The 17927-nt window shown below is 41.8% G+C and overlaps 1 protein-coding gene across 4 annotated transcripts in view; it reads left to right on the top strand.

Moving 5' to 3' along the window:
• Positions 1 to 13297, top strand: part of LOC139476861 (uncharacterized) — a 46835-nt gene extending 33538 nt beyond the window's left edge. For all 4 annotated transcript variants that reach the window (XM_071259450.1, XM_071259449.1, XM_071259448.1 and 1 more), the window contains 2 exons: positions 8609 to 8768; positions 10873 to 13297. In XM_071259450.1, coding sequence (XP_071115551.1) covers positions 8609 to 8768; positions 10873 to 11120 — 408 coding nt within the window. In that variant the 3' untranslated portion in view covers positions 11121 to 13297. The remainder of the gene's footprint in view (positions 1 to 8608; positions 8769 to 10872) is intronic.
• Positions 13298 to 17927: the final 4630 nt, after the last annotated feature.

The raw sequence follows: 17927 nt of genomic DNA, 5'->3' as shown, positions 1-17927 counted from the left end.
AAGAATGTCCTTTTCAGATGCCACACACAGGATGGTAATAGCATACCAAAATGGCCTTATAACTTATCTATAAAGGTAAATAAACTTTCAAGCAAATATGTTAGAAATAGCAACTTAAAACGATTTGTTCCCGGTGTCATTCAGTTGCTAGAAACGTCTCTATTTCCTACTATTTCTTCCGTTCCTATTCGCCATTTCAGCAATATCGTTGAGTCATGTCTGAATGTTAGGTGTGGAACCAGCTGTTGACATGGAGATCGTGACTGCCGGACGATTGCCCTGATAAACACAAGGACATCTCCAAGGCCGGGCACCTGGTACTGTCCGTCTTTGTCAGTAGGCTAGGACATGAAAAGGTAGCAGTCGCCTGTATGTGTCAAACGCATCTAGTGCACACTATCATTTTGAAATTTAGTTGGCTTCCGTTCCTTTGGTCACAAAGTCCTTGTGTGTGGTCACGTATCAAGGTCAAAAGCGCCACCTTTCGGGCGAGCGTAGTGAACATGTTTGGTTAATTGCACTCCATGACGGGCAGTTGCGTTTGCGGTAATTGAATCAATATTGGATCGTGTAAAACGTATTTCTTGAATTAGCAATGGTAGTCTTGTTTCTTTGATCATGTAATAGTATCTAATCGCATCATCCACGCCTCGCATGATTGTGATCATGTTACGAGATTGGTAAGTCTAATTTTGGATTTGATTAAATTATATTACACAGGAATGTGTCAATAGAACTTAATGGCTAAGGTTTGCCCCTCAGTCGGCAAATTTTCAACTATATCATGGCTACCCGACAAGTAAACTCGGACAGAAGAGTAGTATTTAACATATTAATATTAAGTAGAATGCCTCTTACGGCAAGGAGTGTGTGAGTGAGTTTGGTTTAACGCCGCTTTTAACAGTATTCCAGTTACATCACGGCGTATCAGCTTAATGTGCGAGGAAAGCCCCAAGTGATACAGGTCTGAGACGTTTACCACTTCGGTGAAACCGTCGAGCACAGGTATGGTGCTGACAAACCTAGAAACATAATCGGGGCGAACCGGTATTCAAACCCAAAATCTTAGATTTCTTGCGTGCCAAAGGGACGCAACTCTGCACAGCGAATCGCGGCGCCTCAGACGACTGGGCCACCCCTGCCCCCCTTACGGCAAGGATGGGTTGCTGAAAACCTATTCTCCACCCGAATCTTCAGGGATGTTGTGAGGACTACACAAAGACCATCATAGAACAGTAAGGATCTAACCTACCCTTGGGAATACCAAAATAGCCAGAACTTGTTGTATGCATTTATCTTAGTAAACATGCTTACTTCATAAAAGGCTGATTTTTAAAGAACACAATCTATTCAATGTAGCAACCACATGAGTTCAACAGAGGTTCATGCAAAAACGTTGTTAGCTTTGTGCAAGAAGCTTTCATGACATATACATTTCCTTTGCGTCAGACGGACGCACGTATTAACCTATGTCAGCATACAGCCTGGGGGTAACCGTCTCCATGTTGCATGTACAGCACCACACCGTGTCGAGCATGTACATAGACAGATAGCGATAATGGGGGACTAACGAGATCTGCCACTCTGTAATCTCATTCGAACCAGCCCTGGCTTCATAGCTTGCGTCACGCTACAGGTCAGCCCTATTCGTGTAGACATGGCGCTGTTACAGCGTCGTTATGCTCGACATTGTCACTTAGTTGCTGGTCCTGGTTGCCGGTTCATGAATTGTCAGAAAGAAGATTGTACGTGCATCTACACGGTAACGACTTCAAGGTTGCAGTTCGTCAGAATGAACCAAATTCTCCTTCGTATAGTGAGGTCTTCATACAATTGTGCTTCACTTATTTTGATACTATCTAAAAGAAACTATATTAGAAAATGGCATTGCTTGTCATACTCTTTCTGATATTTTAATAAATTTAATGTGAATTGTCCATCTGAATGTTGTCTTGAAGGAAAAGGTGTCAGTTACACACATACATTGTGAATACCGACGGAAGATTCTTGAAATTACCTCCATACGTCTCGCAATCATTTAACCATCCTGAAGTCTTCGGCGTATCTTCCACTACCCCATTTTTGTATATCCATATCATTACGGTAATATGCAATATTAGGATAAAGTGTAGGTAATATGCAATATTAGGATAGGCAATATGCTATATGAGGTAAAGGTGTAGGCATTATGCAATATCAGGATAACGTGTAGGTAATATGCAATATCAGGATAACGTGTAGGTAATATGCAATATTAGGATAGGCAATATGCAATATTAGGAAAGTGTAGGCATTATGCAATATCAGGATAACGTGTAGGCATTATGCAATATCAGGATAACGTGTAGGTAATATGCAATATCAGGAAACGATAAAAGTAGTAGCGTCTACCACCATCGATTTCTGTGATACCATGCTTACCTTAGATAGGTAATGTATATACATGGTAAGGATTTATGTATCGGTATGACGTGACAATAAGCTTCTTATGCCTGGTCGTGTTTTCTACCAAGCTGATTGTCCCAAGAGTACACGATGCAGAAGGGTTGATAAGTACCTTACATCGATTGGACGAACAAAATCATAAAACCCACAAATATCTTGCAGCGAATGCAAGGAGGATGTCTTCATGTTGCATTTAGAAGCTGTAGTATGAATGAGTTGACATGTATTTCAACTTCTTTATTTATTATTTTGCTAGTATCAAGCGACCCGCGAAGATCCGGATTAGAACAGGTCTTCAGCGACCCATGCTTGCCGTAAGAGACGACTATGTTTGTAAGATCGGGTGGTCAGGTTCGGTAACTTGGTTGATGCATGTCGTCGTATCCCGCTTGCGTGGATCTATGCTCATGTTGTCAGTCAATCACTGGATTGTCTGGCGCATTGTCGTTTATTTACAGACCGCCGTCATATAGCTTGAATATTGGTAACAAACAAAAAAAGCTAGTAGCAAGCAGGTATTGTATTTGGGATACCTGTTAAAGCCAAATACTTGGTTGAAAGGTGGGAAGCGTCAATTTCATTATCATTTTTGCGTATCCATTCGAACACTGCTTTTGTGGAAGTTAGTGCCAGTAGTGTTCTCACAACGTTTGTTTCTGATTAATGTAAAAAAGCACAATAAAACAACAATAATTACTCCAAAGGTTAACATAGGACGTGAACCCAACCACACCCTTGTTCCGAGACTGGTCTGAGATGCACCAGACTCCTTGTATACGATCAGCATTCCCACCCGTTTGCCGTAGGATAGGGCACTTCCCCATACACGATGCTACACGATACTGGAAAATAAGCAAACCCGTGCAGGGGAATACAAATACGCACATTTCCCAGGTGTTTTAGTGCTATTCTGGATGTAGGAAGCTCTTAGAGGCGAGGTAGTCAGCACGTGGCGTGCTTTTGTTAACGTCAGCGTCTGTAACAGCATACATCAGCACAGCTTTTAGCTTCATAGGTGACCATCTGGCGGTGTCAGGGTCGGACTGTTGATGTTGGCACCCAAACAGTGTTTTTGATAGTATCGCCCTTGTGGTACCAAAGAAAGAATTCCTTTAAGTGGTATCGTTTCCGGATGTTCCTTGCTCGCGTCATTATGTATGGAACGTAATTCTGTGCGTCTCGAAGATTCCTTGTCTGCTGCGTAATATTGAACCAGGTAGATTACGCCTGATTAATCCAGTTTTTTTGGAAAAATATAATTAGATAAGTGATGTGGCATACCCCGTGGCCATTTCGGGTTGGAAAAGGTCCCCGGTAACCTTCGTAAGAAGCTAGTAAATGCATCGAGAACTCAGGTTCTGTGACTTCATTGATTGCCTCTCAAAGCATCCCGACGATGCGGGTCACTGCTCATCAGTCACTGGTTTGTCTGATCCAGAGCTGATTGTATACAGAACTCCTTGACAAAGCTGGAATATTGTGACATCTGAGCTAAATAACAAACACCATTATTGTATCAGGCATCAACGATAATTCAGTTTGTGGCTAACAACCACACACATGTCGAAAGCTATCAAGTGAACCTGTACGTTTCCGTACACCACAAGTGATTACACTGACGACTGTTGCAAGATGTTCAACACCGCTCCTTGTGATGAATGTCGACAGACGGGTGATGTGGAAGGGAGGTCTGCCAAGCTCCTTCGGTCACGGTGCACTTGTATACAGACACATTGGCAACACCCTCCAAGAGTGTATATCGCCCAAACTAGTTTGAGAGTTTGCAGAGCAAAGTTCATGTTGCTCAAGGACAATTTGATACTTGACAAAGTGATTAATGTGTATGGTTAGAACGTACTCACAAGTGAGTCTTGGTCAGACCAACTGATGGTTGATGGTACGAGCAATGAAATATGTATTTATCAGATTCCCAGCTGAATGTCATGCCATTGTGACCACAGAATCACCAAAATCAGTTGCTATGCAACAGTCGGGCTATGGGACCTATGGAGACACCGAATCCCGACGGGATGAGTTTACATTAATGGTACCATGCATCTTATTATAGTTTGCAGCGCTTTTCCTCATTTTCACGTGTTAAATTGATGTTGTAAAACAATTCATTTAATCACGTTGCTTCGTTGCGTCTTGAAATAGTGACCTCCTCCGTGGTCTAGTGGTAGGGCGGAAGGTCCGGAGTTCGATACCCGGCCGCGCCATACCTAAAGATGGTTCTTGTTGTTACCCTGTCAGGCGCTCGGCATTAAAGGGCAAAAACAAGGACTGGTCGGCTCGGAGTCAGTATACTGTGTCACGGGGAATTCATGTTAAACTGCGGCATGGTATCTCAGTGTACTAGCACTATAAATCGGCATCGGTCCGGACTAGTACAAGCAGCCACACACACACACACACACACACACACACACACGCACACACACACGCTATATAAGTGGAATAATCTTGGACGCGACGTTAAACCCAATTTCACCCCACCTCACCTCATCTTGAAATAGTGTGTGCACAGCGTGGTTATATCCAGGATCAGTGGATGCTTGTTTACCTACTATGAATGCGTGGTTATTGATATTTGTTAGGTTATTACTTTCTCGACCTACTTACTTCGTTACATCGTCAATCAAATGGCTCTAAATTGCCACATCGATCAGCTATGTACAAATACTCCTACCTATCGTACATAGACCGCTCCAGTGTCAGGCTTAGCCTGTGTACTGTGGCCATATGGAAGTACCCTATGTCTTCAGATGTAACAAAAGCTGTATTGTATAAATGCCCGTTGTGGTTCATTTATGCAGCGTCGGTCCAAATACATTGATTTCAACAGCTGGTGAGAATGGGATAAATTATGACAGCTATGTGGCACGATATATTCAAATACGTGCCCTTGCATTGCAGTTAAAATAGGTAAAATAACATGGTATGAGATCTAACTGAAATGCCCTTTCACATAACATGAATTACAGTATTGACGTACAATTGTACGTAATTTGTTGGGTTTTTTCTATATGAATGCATTGAATAGGTTATCGATTTTGGGAACTACTGGAGTTCCTAGTCGTTTGGTCGGTCAGTCATTTTAATATATACAGTGAACTAACATGGTGAACTAAAATACAGTGAACGGAATAGTCTTAATTACCGTTTGAGAGTCTTAACAGGCCAAAGTCTATTAAAACTCGACGATAGTTTCGATACTTCATCTTTGAATTCCGGCGTCTGGCCAGACGCAGTCCTGATCGCCCCATGGGGAGTTTTCCTATAAACTCAGACACCAGGTGTCCCTGGAGTAGATTTGTATCGATCCTGTATACCACCCCCAGTCGTCCCCATCAATAATGTACACTTGGCAGGCTGCTGGTTCCAGCAGAGCGCATATGTTATTGTAAAAACGACACGTGTAGGTGTCTTCTGACAGCCGTCGAGATTGCAACTTGGTAACTGGAGCTGTTAAAATGGTCTTCATTTCTGGATCCCGTGCGATCTTATGTAGTTGTTGAAGAGTATGTGAAGGCCGCGAACAGGTTAAACGGATGCATCGCGTGGACCCCAAACTCAGTGTGATCGTGGTGGCACGGGGGCCCAGAGATGCGTCCTTTAGGTCGTGGGTTCGAATCCCAGAATCGCATTGATGATGTTCCATGTCAGCATAAGACCTGTGATCGTGGGTTTCTGCTAATGCAAAACCTGTATCACTTCGGTATTTCGTCCCAAATTAATCTGGCATACCGTAATATAACCGAAATCCTATTTAAAGCGGCATAAAACCAAACTCACTCACGCACCTACTTTAGAGTGAGTGAGTTGGGTTTAACGCCGCTTTTAACAGTATTCCAGTTATATTGCGGCGTCACCTACTTTAGATGATCGTCTTACACCTTCAATGAAAAGTCGTATAATCGTGTCGCTCGTGTTGGATTATGACTCAATTTTGACGCCTGATAATTGAGACCCGTGAAGATCCGGGGTAGAATAATTCTTCAGCAACCCATGCTTGTCGTAAAAGGCGACTATGCTTGTCGTAAGACGCGACATGGTTGATGTATGTCATCGATCACCAATTGCGTGGATCGATGCTCATGATATTAATCTCTGGATTGTCTTGTCCAGACTCGATTATTTACAGCCCGCCGTCATAGAGCTGGAATATTGCCGAGTGCGGCGTTTAACAACAAACCAACCAACCAACCTGATAATTGACAACGTGATACGTGAGTTCTGTTCAGTATGCCCATTGTAATATTACGCTGACCTGCTAAGTTCAATATGTGATCTTGCCGTGAAGTTTATTAAGGATACCCAATCTCAAAATCAAATCCTGTCAGTGACTGTTTTTTCAGGCAACTAACTTTTTATGCAAATTGTGGCGTGTGATGCCTGTAGTTCAGGGCATGCTTACACTTTTCGCAAACACACGGTTTCATCACTGTTTTTCAGTGGTCCAGTGGTGAATTTCATATCATTGATCACTGATCCATTCACATATTTTTCACCTGTTTGCTTTTTAACGCCCAGTGGAATCGACGGATAATCGAGACTGGTTGTTCTCCGGCTTTGAGTTTATATTACAGAACAGTAAGAACATTTTCTTTACGAGTACCATCGATGTCATGTCTCTCTGGTATCTCAGGATCACATGCGATACATACCGTCAATACACTGAGGTACTGTGTAAACTTCTAGTTACCTATACCATCTCCTCTGAGAATAACGCTTCCCGTGATGGTCGGGTTGTTTACTCTACCTAATTCAGTCAGTCAACCAAACATCAATAGTTAATGTTTTCTTGCCAGAGGGAGTTTCTCTGTCAGGGACGCGTGTTGCGATTTCGAGTCTGATAGAGTTTCGATTTTTTGTCTTTGAATACATCAATACGTCAATCGGGAAAAGAAAATGAATCAGTCAGGTCCGAACACTAGACTTAGCGCTCGGTCCGTTATCTGTAAGCCGTACAATAGAAACTGTACCCCGAGGCCGCTATATCAATGACACCTATTGATCAGGTGGCTAAAGGTTTGGTATCAGTACTGATTCAATGGAAGACAACACTACACAAATAAGCGTGATTCTGGTTAAATTATGGCCCAAAGGTTAGGAAAACATTTGACCTCCTTTGATTTCCTCTTAATAAACTCCTCCGTTTGACGAACTGTCATAAATAATAATATTATTTTATTGTATAATAAGAATATTTTACAGAACCAAAAAATCAACACTACATATTGATCAATGACTAGTTCACTTACCCTGAATAACTGCTTATGGCCCCTAGCGGGTCAGGTGGGTGGTTAAAGCGTTCATCATCACAAGCCCCGAGTTTATTCCCTACATGGGTACAATCTGTGAAGCCCATGTGGTAATACTAGAATATTGCTAAGAGCGGCCTAAAATCCACTCATTTATTTTAAAATCCTTTGGAGATAATGTTTTTGAAAGTTGACCCATCATTTTCAAATGTCAAATTGACGCCCAAATTATCAAATATTTAACGCCGAGGACACAATAACTGCCTCCAACTTGCGTGTACATGTCCCTGTGTACAGTGGTAGGTTCACAAGGCCTTGCCCGGTCATGCCACTCTCAATGCCTGACACTATGTACCTCGTGTAATTTGGGCAAGTGGATACAGTTATGGAGGAAAACATGATCATTTGTATCCAGCCGGGTTCAGCTTGTGTGAACGAAAACGTTATAAATCATTGACATGTCAGTATCATGAACTGTCTGTACTGTGAAAACTACTTTCGTGTTCGTGCGTTATCCGACCACGCCCTCAGACCTAACATACATGAAATACCAATGTATCTCCCTTCCACGGTACGTTAAGTCCCAGCCCTCGGAATCCTGGCTCCCTTATTAAATATGCATCTGAACTAAGGTCAAAGACCATTTCGTCTTTTCCCATAACAGTCTAAGGTACGATGTGTCCGGAACAAGAGGTTAACGATGGCATTTATTATGTCATGTAGACACGCTTTGTCCAGTTCATGTTCGCTAGGTTGTCGCCACTAAGTCGTCAGATGAACATACGTCGAGCATACGTCGAACAAGATTAATCGTTTGAAACAAAGAAGTAGCGAGACGAGTAGCTATAGAACTGCAAGATAACAAATGCAAAAGTATGAAAGGTTACATTGTTTTACAGGAAACGATGCGAGTTCAGGACAAGGCGTTGCTAGGACAACTGCAGCGTTGCCAGGAGACAATTGAGAGTATTAAACAACAGAGAGCGCTATGGGAGGAATGTTCGGAGGATGATCTGGATGAGGGTGATGAAGACCATTGGGAAGATTGGGAAATATCAGGTGAGGCTGGGCTATATGGACGACGCTGCAGTGCGAGGTGGTATTAATATTTGTGTTTGTTTGCTGTTCACGCCGCCCTCAGCAATAGTCCGGGCATATGACGGCAGTATGTAATTAATCGAGTCTGGGCCAGACAATCCAGTGATTGACAACATGAGCATCGATCTACGCAACTGAGAGACGATGACATGCATCAACCAAGTGAGCGAGCCTGACCACCTGATCCCGTTTGGCACCTCTTACGACAAGTAACCCGTATCTTCACGATACCTGTATATTCATTGGAAACTGAACGCGATGACAAACTACATGAAACGAAGTTCAAAATCTCGAATACATTGAATACACAGAATCTCCATTCTACCATGACGCAGTGACAAAACAAACACGAACACTTTTGTTAAAGCGGAATTGATTTGTGATATGGCATCGGTTGAGCATCCGTTGAGCCTAATATTTTCATATTTGGGGCGAATTCGGGGATCGGGGAATATCCGTTTTACCACTTCACTGAGACACATTAAAATCATTTTTTGAAAACATGCCTAGAGAAGGTGAAGCTACCGTTGTGTGTTTTCATAAACTCATTGTAACGCGGTAGATATGACGACATAGTTGGTGATAGCATCGCGCCAAACGTCAAGCTGAATACTAAGTATTTGTTCGTCAAGATTTCCGCCTGAAATATATCGCCACACTTCCCGTAACCAATGTAGGAACCACAACACGTTATTTACCAGCGTTGATGAAGTAAGATCAGTATTTGAAAATGCCAAACTGGCGGGTTTGCGAAAGAATTCGGAAAAAATATTTTCTTTCGCGGTTATGAGGTCATCAGCAAATCATGGTCTAAAGTAGATTCGATGCCGCTGGCGGACCAAACAGAATTCCGGATTCTTGAAGGTCATTGTTAGAACCTGTTTTACACCATTGTAATAATATAGTTTTGTAAATGATCTTGGTCAGGCAAACCAGAGGTTTGAGCAACGAGCTACGCCTTCTAGGCACGAGCTACATCACTCTGAAACATTTCGAACAAACTGCATCTCCAATAAACAATTTTGCAACATTCAACGTGCATTCCGGTAACATCAGAGATCAACGTTATCAGTTGCATATATTCTTGATAGTTCGCTGTGAAGTCACGCGTATCAAGATGAGATTGCATGTTAACATTGTGAGATCCTGAAAGTAATCAGAGGCAAGCTGGGAATCCGAGTGTACATCAATCACCCACTCTCGTAGGAGGATTAACGTCATCAAACATTAATGACTTGAGGTGTGGTACTCTCCACACAGCCAGGCTCCACTGTAAACAATGACCAGCCATTCTCAGATACCGGAAGTATCTTTGTTTCTATGGCAACGAAACAAATTATCCGCGTAAATTCTTGCCAGATGTTATTTCCGATGCCAAAGAAATCAATAAAACGGAAGTAAGTTGACAAAATGGTAGTGGTTGTCGACCTTACAATAATTAAATCGACGTCAATAATATGGGTATTTGCGACGGAGGGAACTCGCTGGTACATATGCTTGGCCGTATGGTGCTTATCTGAGTTGTTAATTTGTAAATCATTTTGTCAGATGCTTTACAAATATTGGCCATTGTCGCACTGCATACGGTTTTTCTGAGTAAGAGCCATATTTAGGGTCGACAGTTTCATATTGTGGAGGGGTGGGAGGCTGGGTTATTTCTCTAACAATAAACTGTTCCCGAAAATATTGGAAAGAAATAATCTGTCCTCGTGTTTTATACACACAAACGAATGTTGTGAAACTAATGTGTAAGAAAACCCCATTGCTTGGCTCCACCTGAGAGATCAGTTGTATGTCTTGAATCACAGGCTGTCCGGTCCCGTATGAGTGAGTGAGTGAGTTTGATTTTACGCCGCTTTTAGCAATATTCCAGCAATATCACGACAGGGGACACCAGAAATGGGCTTCACACATTGTACCCATGTCGGGAATCGAAACCGGGTCTTCGGCGTGACGAGCGAACGCTTTAACCACGAGGCTACCCAACCGCCCCGGGACCCGTGTGAGATAAAGGACACTGTAACTTCCTTGGGTCTGTCTAATCGAACTATTTTCTCTATTTCAGAGTTTGAGCGGAGTTTTGCAGAGGGGTCAGAGTATGCGTCGTCGACGTTGTCAAGTAAAGACAGTCGATCTAGCGGCAGCACGACGACGAGCGGAGTGTCCAGTATGGCGTCACAACGGTCAGACAGATCAGATAGATCAGAGTCAGAAAAGTCGCCCAGCATGTACCAGTTCTCTTCCAAGAATCCCACTTCAAAAGTGTCAAGGACAAACTCGTACTTCCGGCAAGACCTCGAGGTCACTGTGTGAAAACGGCTGTGATTGGCTCTTGAGTGTACTTAATGTGTTGACTGTGATGTGACTGGACATCCTGCATTTCGCTTCCAATTGAGGATGAATCATGTTGATTCTTACCGACTGGACACCTTCAAGTTTGGTGCACAACTAAAATGTGATAGTGGAAGTCATTGTGTGCTTGTTCAGCTGTGATCATATGAACATGTGCGGGCGTATTTGCAAAGCATAATGTGCTAGACACTGCGGCTAAGTGGCGCTACAACGTCACGTGACTTAGCAATACCCACACAAAGGTGCTACAATAACCATATTGGTACCACACGAGGCTCTGGCAGTGGAACAAGTGCATCAAAACAAACGTTATGGACAGCGTTGTAGTAAGACAATTTGGGAGAAGATGGTTCAAGCAAATCAAAGTGTGGTTTTGTGAATGTGTAAAAGAAAACATAAGAGACACGGTTTGAACGTTTGATCAACGTTACCAGGTCAAAGTCGAAGCTAGTGACCTTTAGTATGAAGGGCGGCATTTATTAGTTTTGAATTGTTAAACCATGATCACAATATCATGGAACGGACACGAGACATATCTGGTTTTTGTTTCTTTGTGTACAACTCTCCCATGACATCCTTCCAACTGCAATACAGAAGTGTAAATGTATATAGCCTTTTATACCCAGTCTTATCCGGTGTGTTATTGCCAATAGCTCCAGTGAATAACACCTTTCCCCAGAACCATTTCAATGAGAAGGGTTATGATAAAGTATTGATGGGCCACTACACCTGGCAGCTCTAATACTGATCGCGTTAACTCGACCTTGTCCGTCTATTGTTTAAAGGTAGTAAACATACATTTATATTTTTAACTCACGGTCAAATGTCAATTTCAACATTGTATTATGACACTCGATCCAAATATAGCAAACCACAGTGTGGCAGACATTGTGATGACATTAATCATCCAACTAAACATTCAACCTTGATGAAGACCATGCAGATGATTCCACAAACTAGGAAGAACACATATATATATTCAGTATTTCCTTTATCAAACTGTACTACCTCCATTATCATTTCCCGTTGTGTACATACACTGTATCGCAGGTTATGTTCATAGTCTTGGATCTGCGCGGGCGATATTTCACGAAGATAAGACTGTTAATCAAACAAGTTCATATTACATATTGACCGAAAAAGATTATGATAGGCTATGGTTGGTAACGCTTTCGTGTGGAGATTTATACATATTCAGACACGTGTACATCTGTTAAAACTGTCTCAGATTAATAGGTTGATATTAACATACGACGTTGAGGGTTTGTGATGTAACGACACAACCCACACTAAGGGAAGATCGTTTCGTGAAAAGAAATGTTACTTTTTGCCTACAAGTATATGTCGCAATGGAAAAAATGACCGTAAGTTACGTTATTTGAAATGTAAAATGATATTTGTCATCGATTTCATGATTTAGTGTAAATGATATGAAATATAGTGTATATAATATGTCGCGTGCAACCAAGAAATATGTAATAATGAGACGAAGGGAATGTACATGCACATCATACAATACGAAAGACACGCGAGTTTTCTCCAATAGTTTTCAATTGTTAAGAAAAAGGTGTGAAAAGTGTTATGAGATTCAGTTTATTCACAGAAAAAACACCACCCGTGGTACATGAGCAGTTACAGATATATGTATGAACAGACTGAACGATGTGGCAGAAGAAACCTAGCATATGGACACCGGTACTCGTGAATTAGCGGACATTTGCAACGTGAATCTATACAATCGATCGGTTGTATATATTGTACATGATCTGACAGCGCTAAGAGCTTGCGCCTGGTGTTTCATAACAGTCGAATTGTTTAGACAAGCTAAGCTTTCAAAAATGATCAAGATTTGATTTGGAATGACAATTATCTATGTCCACATACCAGGCATTCATTCGTGCTATTTAGTGCATGCATTATTGTTGGACCTAATATGTCTTTGATTTTGGGGCCGAGACGTCTGTCCCTTCAGAAGGTCTCTGAACGGTGTTGGTGGGCTTCAAGGCAACAAAACAACTATACTGATGAAGTCGTTCCTTGCATTTTCAGAATTGAGACATCATTCTAATAAAAAGGTCAAATTGTTCTTCGATATTACTGGAACTTTATATATTATGTTATGTGCATTGTACAGTAAAGCGCCTGTTGAAAGTTATCCTGTGTGTATTTTGTGTTGTGCCCGTGACAACCAACAGAAACTCGGCGGATAATCATGGAATACTTTCTTCTGGACGTACACCAAGGCCTCCAGGGTTCACCATTGACCTGGAATTCACACAATTCATTCGTAATGTTCACAAGTACGGTGACATTCTACATATTACCTGCCATGTTCGCTGACACTGAGCTCCTCAGCGCATTTACAATGTGTTGTCTCATTAGGGGCCGATCATTTGATATTCGAGAGGATGGGGGGTAGGGGAGCTGGGATTTTAGAGAAAAAACTTCATTGTCCCTGAAAATTATTTTTATAAATAATTATAGCTATAATGAATAGAATTATCATTAAACCGCCCGCTAAAAAATGAGCGGACCACTGTAATTTGATAATGCCCTCAGTTTGCTTGACGAGGGGTCCTTATCACGCCCGGTGACGTGATAGAATAGGTGACGTCATGTTCAATTGTGACGTCATCTGGTTTGTTCTATGACGTTTCCATATTTGTAAACCTGGGTCAGTGACATTCGTGTTGATTGCAGTAAATGTTTCCAAACCGATGTTGTTGTTTCTATTTATTTGAGAACAAATTCCATCCATTTTAGCTATAATAACGGTAACGCTATTTTTCGGTCGGGCAGTAAATGGAAGACCTCGGGCTTCTACAAATGTTAATGCCCTGAAAAATAGCGTTACCCTTAAAGTATGCTTCAGACCTTTGAGAAAAATAATTGCCTGCCAAAACAATTACATTGTTGCAAGGTGTTTTTCTTTTTTTTAAATCAGGCTCATAGTTTTGGGGAGAAAAAAAACATTGTCTGGTTTTGCAGCAGTTATTTTAAACATATCTCGATACAACATCCCCTAGAATATCAAATGGACGGCCCCTTATACTCTGTGACCGTAACAGGAAGGTAACCACAAGGTTGACGTTTCTGGCAACTTCATCAACCGATATCCTTAGCAAATGGACCTGGGGACGTGGCACTAGGTGTATGTCGCAGTTGAATACCACGGGCACCAGTTCATCATTCAGATACGATGTAGGTTGAACATGCAGCATTGCCGGAGGAAACATCGCACTGGAAATTAAAATGAATGAGAATATTTGCCTTTCAGTGCGCCATAGAATTTCCACTGAGGTATAAAAAACACGGAAATAAATGCCGCCATTGGGTGGGTAGTGGATGTAATAGACATCGATTTCACAGCCATAATTCAAATCAGTTTTGATCACAATCTCCATGCCTCAAGGTGAGGGGTGTTGCATCGTTTTGTAGTCATGACAACCTTTCCAGTGTAGTCAGCATCATCAATCGATTTCCTCTACAGTATGATATAATGCAATCATAATCATGGCTTCATTAATCAAGCCAGAATCCCACATGCACAGTGTCCACACAACAGCTGTGACTGTATAAATACACACATACTCCCGATGTAACAGCTGAAGTATGGACTTTAAGTGATTGGTCCTCCTGATAAGGATGGAGCTGGACAGTGCAGACTTTTCCAGTGACAGTACAATACTAAACAAGTGCTCGCCATATCGATCTGCTACATATTCGCGCGTACACACTGTGAGTGAGTTTATACGACGCAGCTTTGAACAGTATTTCAGTTATATCACGCCGCTTCAGCTTGGTGTGGGTGAAGAAGGTCTTACATTGGTTTGGTGAAACCCTTGAGCACGGGTATAGTGCTGACAAACATAATCAGGACGTCGAACCACGATCACAGATTTCTGGTTACACTGCACAGCTAATAGCCCATAGGGGGTGTAATCGATGATTCATAGAGCAGAACTTTATTCCATTCAATACTATGTCCATACCAAAAATTTGCACAGAACAGCATATTTTGTCCAAGGGTGGCGACTATTTTACCTTTTTTACAACTGATCTGTTTGATTGCCATGTTTGCTACAATTACTCCACTGACCAAGTTTCATTAAAACGCACAGCTGTGTGTGAAGTCATGACGTTAAACAGTCATATAGAAAGACATAAAGACATTCATTAACTAGGTCTATCGATAGATATATTATTCCATCTTCCTTTGTTAGTTGGTAGTCGTTGACACGAAGTTCCAAAGTTTAACAAGTTCAGGTAAACAACTCAGGCAGATCTGACTGACAACATTCAAAATTACATGAACTTGACCAAGTTTGAAAGATTTCCTTTCGGTGGAAAGTATGCAGTTAATATATAACAGTTAATATCATCTCCGGCGACAAACGTAAAAATGGAACAAGGCACACAAGAAACTTGTGTACTGAAAATACGATACCTATAACGATACATTCGCGGATCCAGGGTCCAGAGGATATGCACAGGTGCACACATCAACTATAATCATGCTGACATATTTAAAAAAGATATTTGGTGACACTTTTTAATACACACCATTATTTGACTAATCTTTGGCCGACAACGCAAAGTGTTTCCCGAATCTTGTGCCGGAATTTTAAGGTCAGTACCACCCCCAGCCCTCTAAAAAGCGGTATCCGCGCACGCTATGTCTATCTGAAAGGCCCATGGAGTAATCTTCAGTTGTACACATCGAGATGCATCGCGACAATCCAATCATTTTACATAAAAACCTCAACGTTTTTTTGTCGCATGAAGGCATGTGGATAATTTGTACATTCACACCCTAAATGTGTGGGCGGACAGTCAACATACATCTCACATCACAGGCGCCCCATCAGCCTTTCTTCATCCTTGCTGCTCAAGTGGCAATCTTTTATTTCAGACACAGGAATTTAATCCGAATTCCCAACACCAATTAAATATTTCAGAAGATTTCTAACATCAAAGTGTGTTCAGTTAATTACCCTTGTGGAGAGAAGTGCGGTTATTCCACCTCCACATCATGTAAGAGACAATCAAAGAGACAGGAAATCATGTTCCTGGATTTGTTCTGAGTAAGGCGCCACCAATTGGTTGGCCAGAATCCTCTCGAGCAAACACTACTGCGACAAGTATCACCAAGTTTATCTCCATTTTCTTTCAGACATTTGTCAAGTTAATGTAATTTCTTAAATCAATACTAGAAACCCCTGGAACCACATAAGGGCGTTGTACATGGAATGTTTGTTTTTCTCCATAATGCAAATTTGGTGGACGTTCCACTAATGCCAATTTGGTACTCAGATAAATGGTCCCTTCAGTTCAATATCGGCCCAGGCCACTGCTCTACTGTTTGGGGATTCAACACACCTTCTAATACTTGTATATTGATACAGTTAATGCGGAAGCATGAGTTGAGATTGGACGGACATGTTGGTGTAGATTCACTATTAAGCTACCACGGAGTACTTAATACTCAGTGAGTGAGTGAGGGGTTTAACGCCGCTTTTAACAGTATTCCAGTAGTATCCCGGCGTGTCAGCTTAATGTGGGAGGAAAGCCCGAAGTGATTCAGTCTCAGACGTTTACCACTTCAGTGAAACCCATGAGGACGAGTACGCTGCTGACAAACCTAGAAACATAATAGGTTTCTGGCGTGCCCAAGGGATGCCACTCGGCACAAGGAATCCATCGACTTTAGACGACTGGGCCACCTGTGCCCCCGTACTTAATACTAAAATATATTGAAAATAAAGTTCAAAAGGATGGGTGCATTGGCCGTTTCAATGTCTAGACTATAAGTCTTGCTTTCAATACCGACCCTGTAATCCATACAGTCAGCTGCCAATGGCACCTACGACCCTACAAGTAACAACCAAGCAACAGTCCCCACAACCCTAAGCCTTGGTTAGTTACTAGTGTACAATATGACCAGTTATGTTCGTGGTTTGGTCTCAGACATCTGGCGATATTAACGCTGAGGAAATGTCGACCAGTAAACCCTTGAATGTCTGTTTAATCCATAGGTGTTAAGGAGAAAACGGAGAGACCAACCTAATGATCAGTAGATCTTCCATCTTTAGGTTGTTAGCATGCATTGATGCTGCAAGGAACATACAAATTATACAATCAGGATCAAGTTTTACGAGAGAAATACAGAATACTTTTACCACTTTAGAGAATCCCATGACCTGGCAAGTTAAAGTCAGATCAGAATTCTGTGAGCATGTTTTACAGGCACCATTGCTGAAACATGTCAAGTTCAGCTTCATTGGAGGTGTGGTTTCAGGGAACATGATAAAAATGTAAGTTTACAATGTTGTTTAATGCTGCAGCCAGTAATATTCAATACATATCATGGTAGCCTGTAAACTACCAAGTCTGGACAAGACAATCCAGTGAGGGAAGGCATGAGCAATCATCAAGGCCATCAGTGCAGTGACACCCATTAGCCCAGTCACAACCCCTGTTAGCTGGCTCTTAGGAAACACATGGGCACTGGGAACCCATTCTGATTGCTAAACACATTATCAACATGTACTTGTTCAAAGTCAGATCAGATTTGTCAGCAGTTTCTTTGACACAATGCTTGGGTCGTCAAGGAAAAGCTTCAGCATCAATCTGTGTCTATGAAGGACGGACATACAATGCTTGCCAAAAATCTCAGTTGAACACTTTGGTTCCTGTGAGCAAAACACTTAAAAGTGCTGGAAAAGGTGAGTACAGTAAACTATGGTTATAACGAACTCAAAGGGACTA

This window comes from Haliotis cracherodii, unplaced genomic scaffold, assembly GCF_022045235.1.
Source record: "Haliotis cracherodii isolate W230 unplaced genomic scaffold, xgHalCrac1.p SCAF_1, whole genome shotgun sequence".
NCBI lineage: Eukaryota > Metazoa > Mollusca > Gastropoda > Lepetellida > Haliotidae > Haliotis > Haliotis cracherodii.
This window is presented reverse-complemented; position numbering and strand designations above follow the sequence as displayed.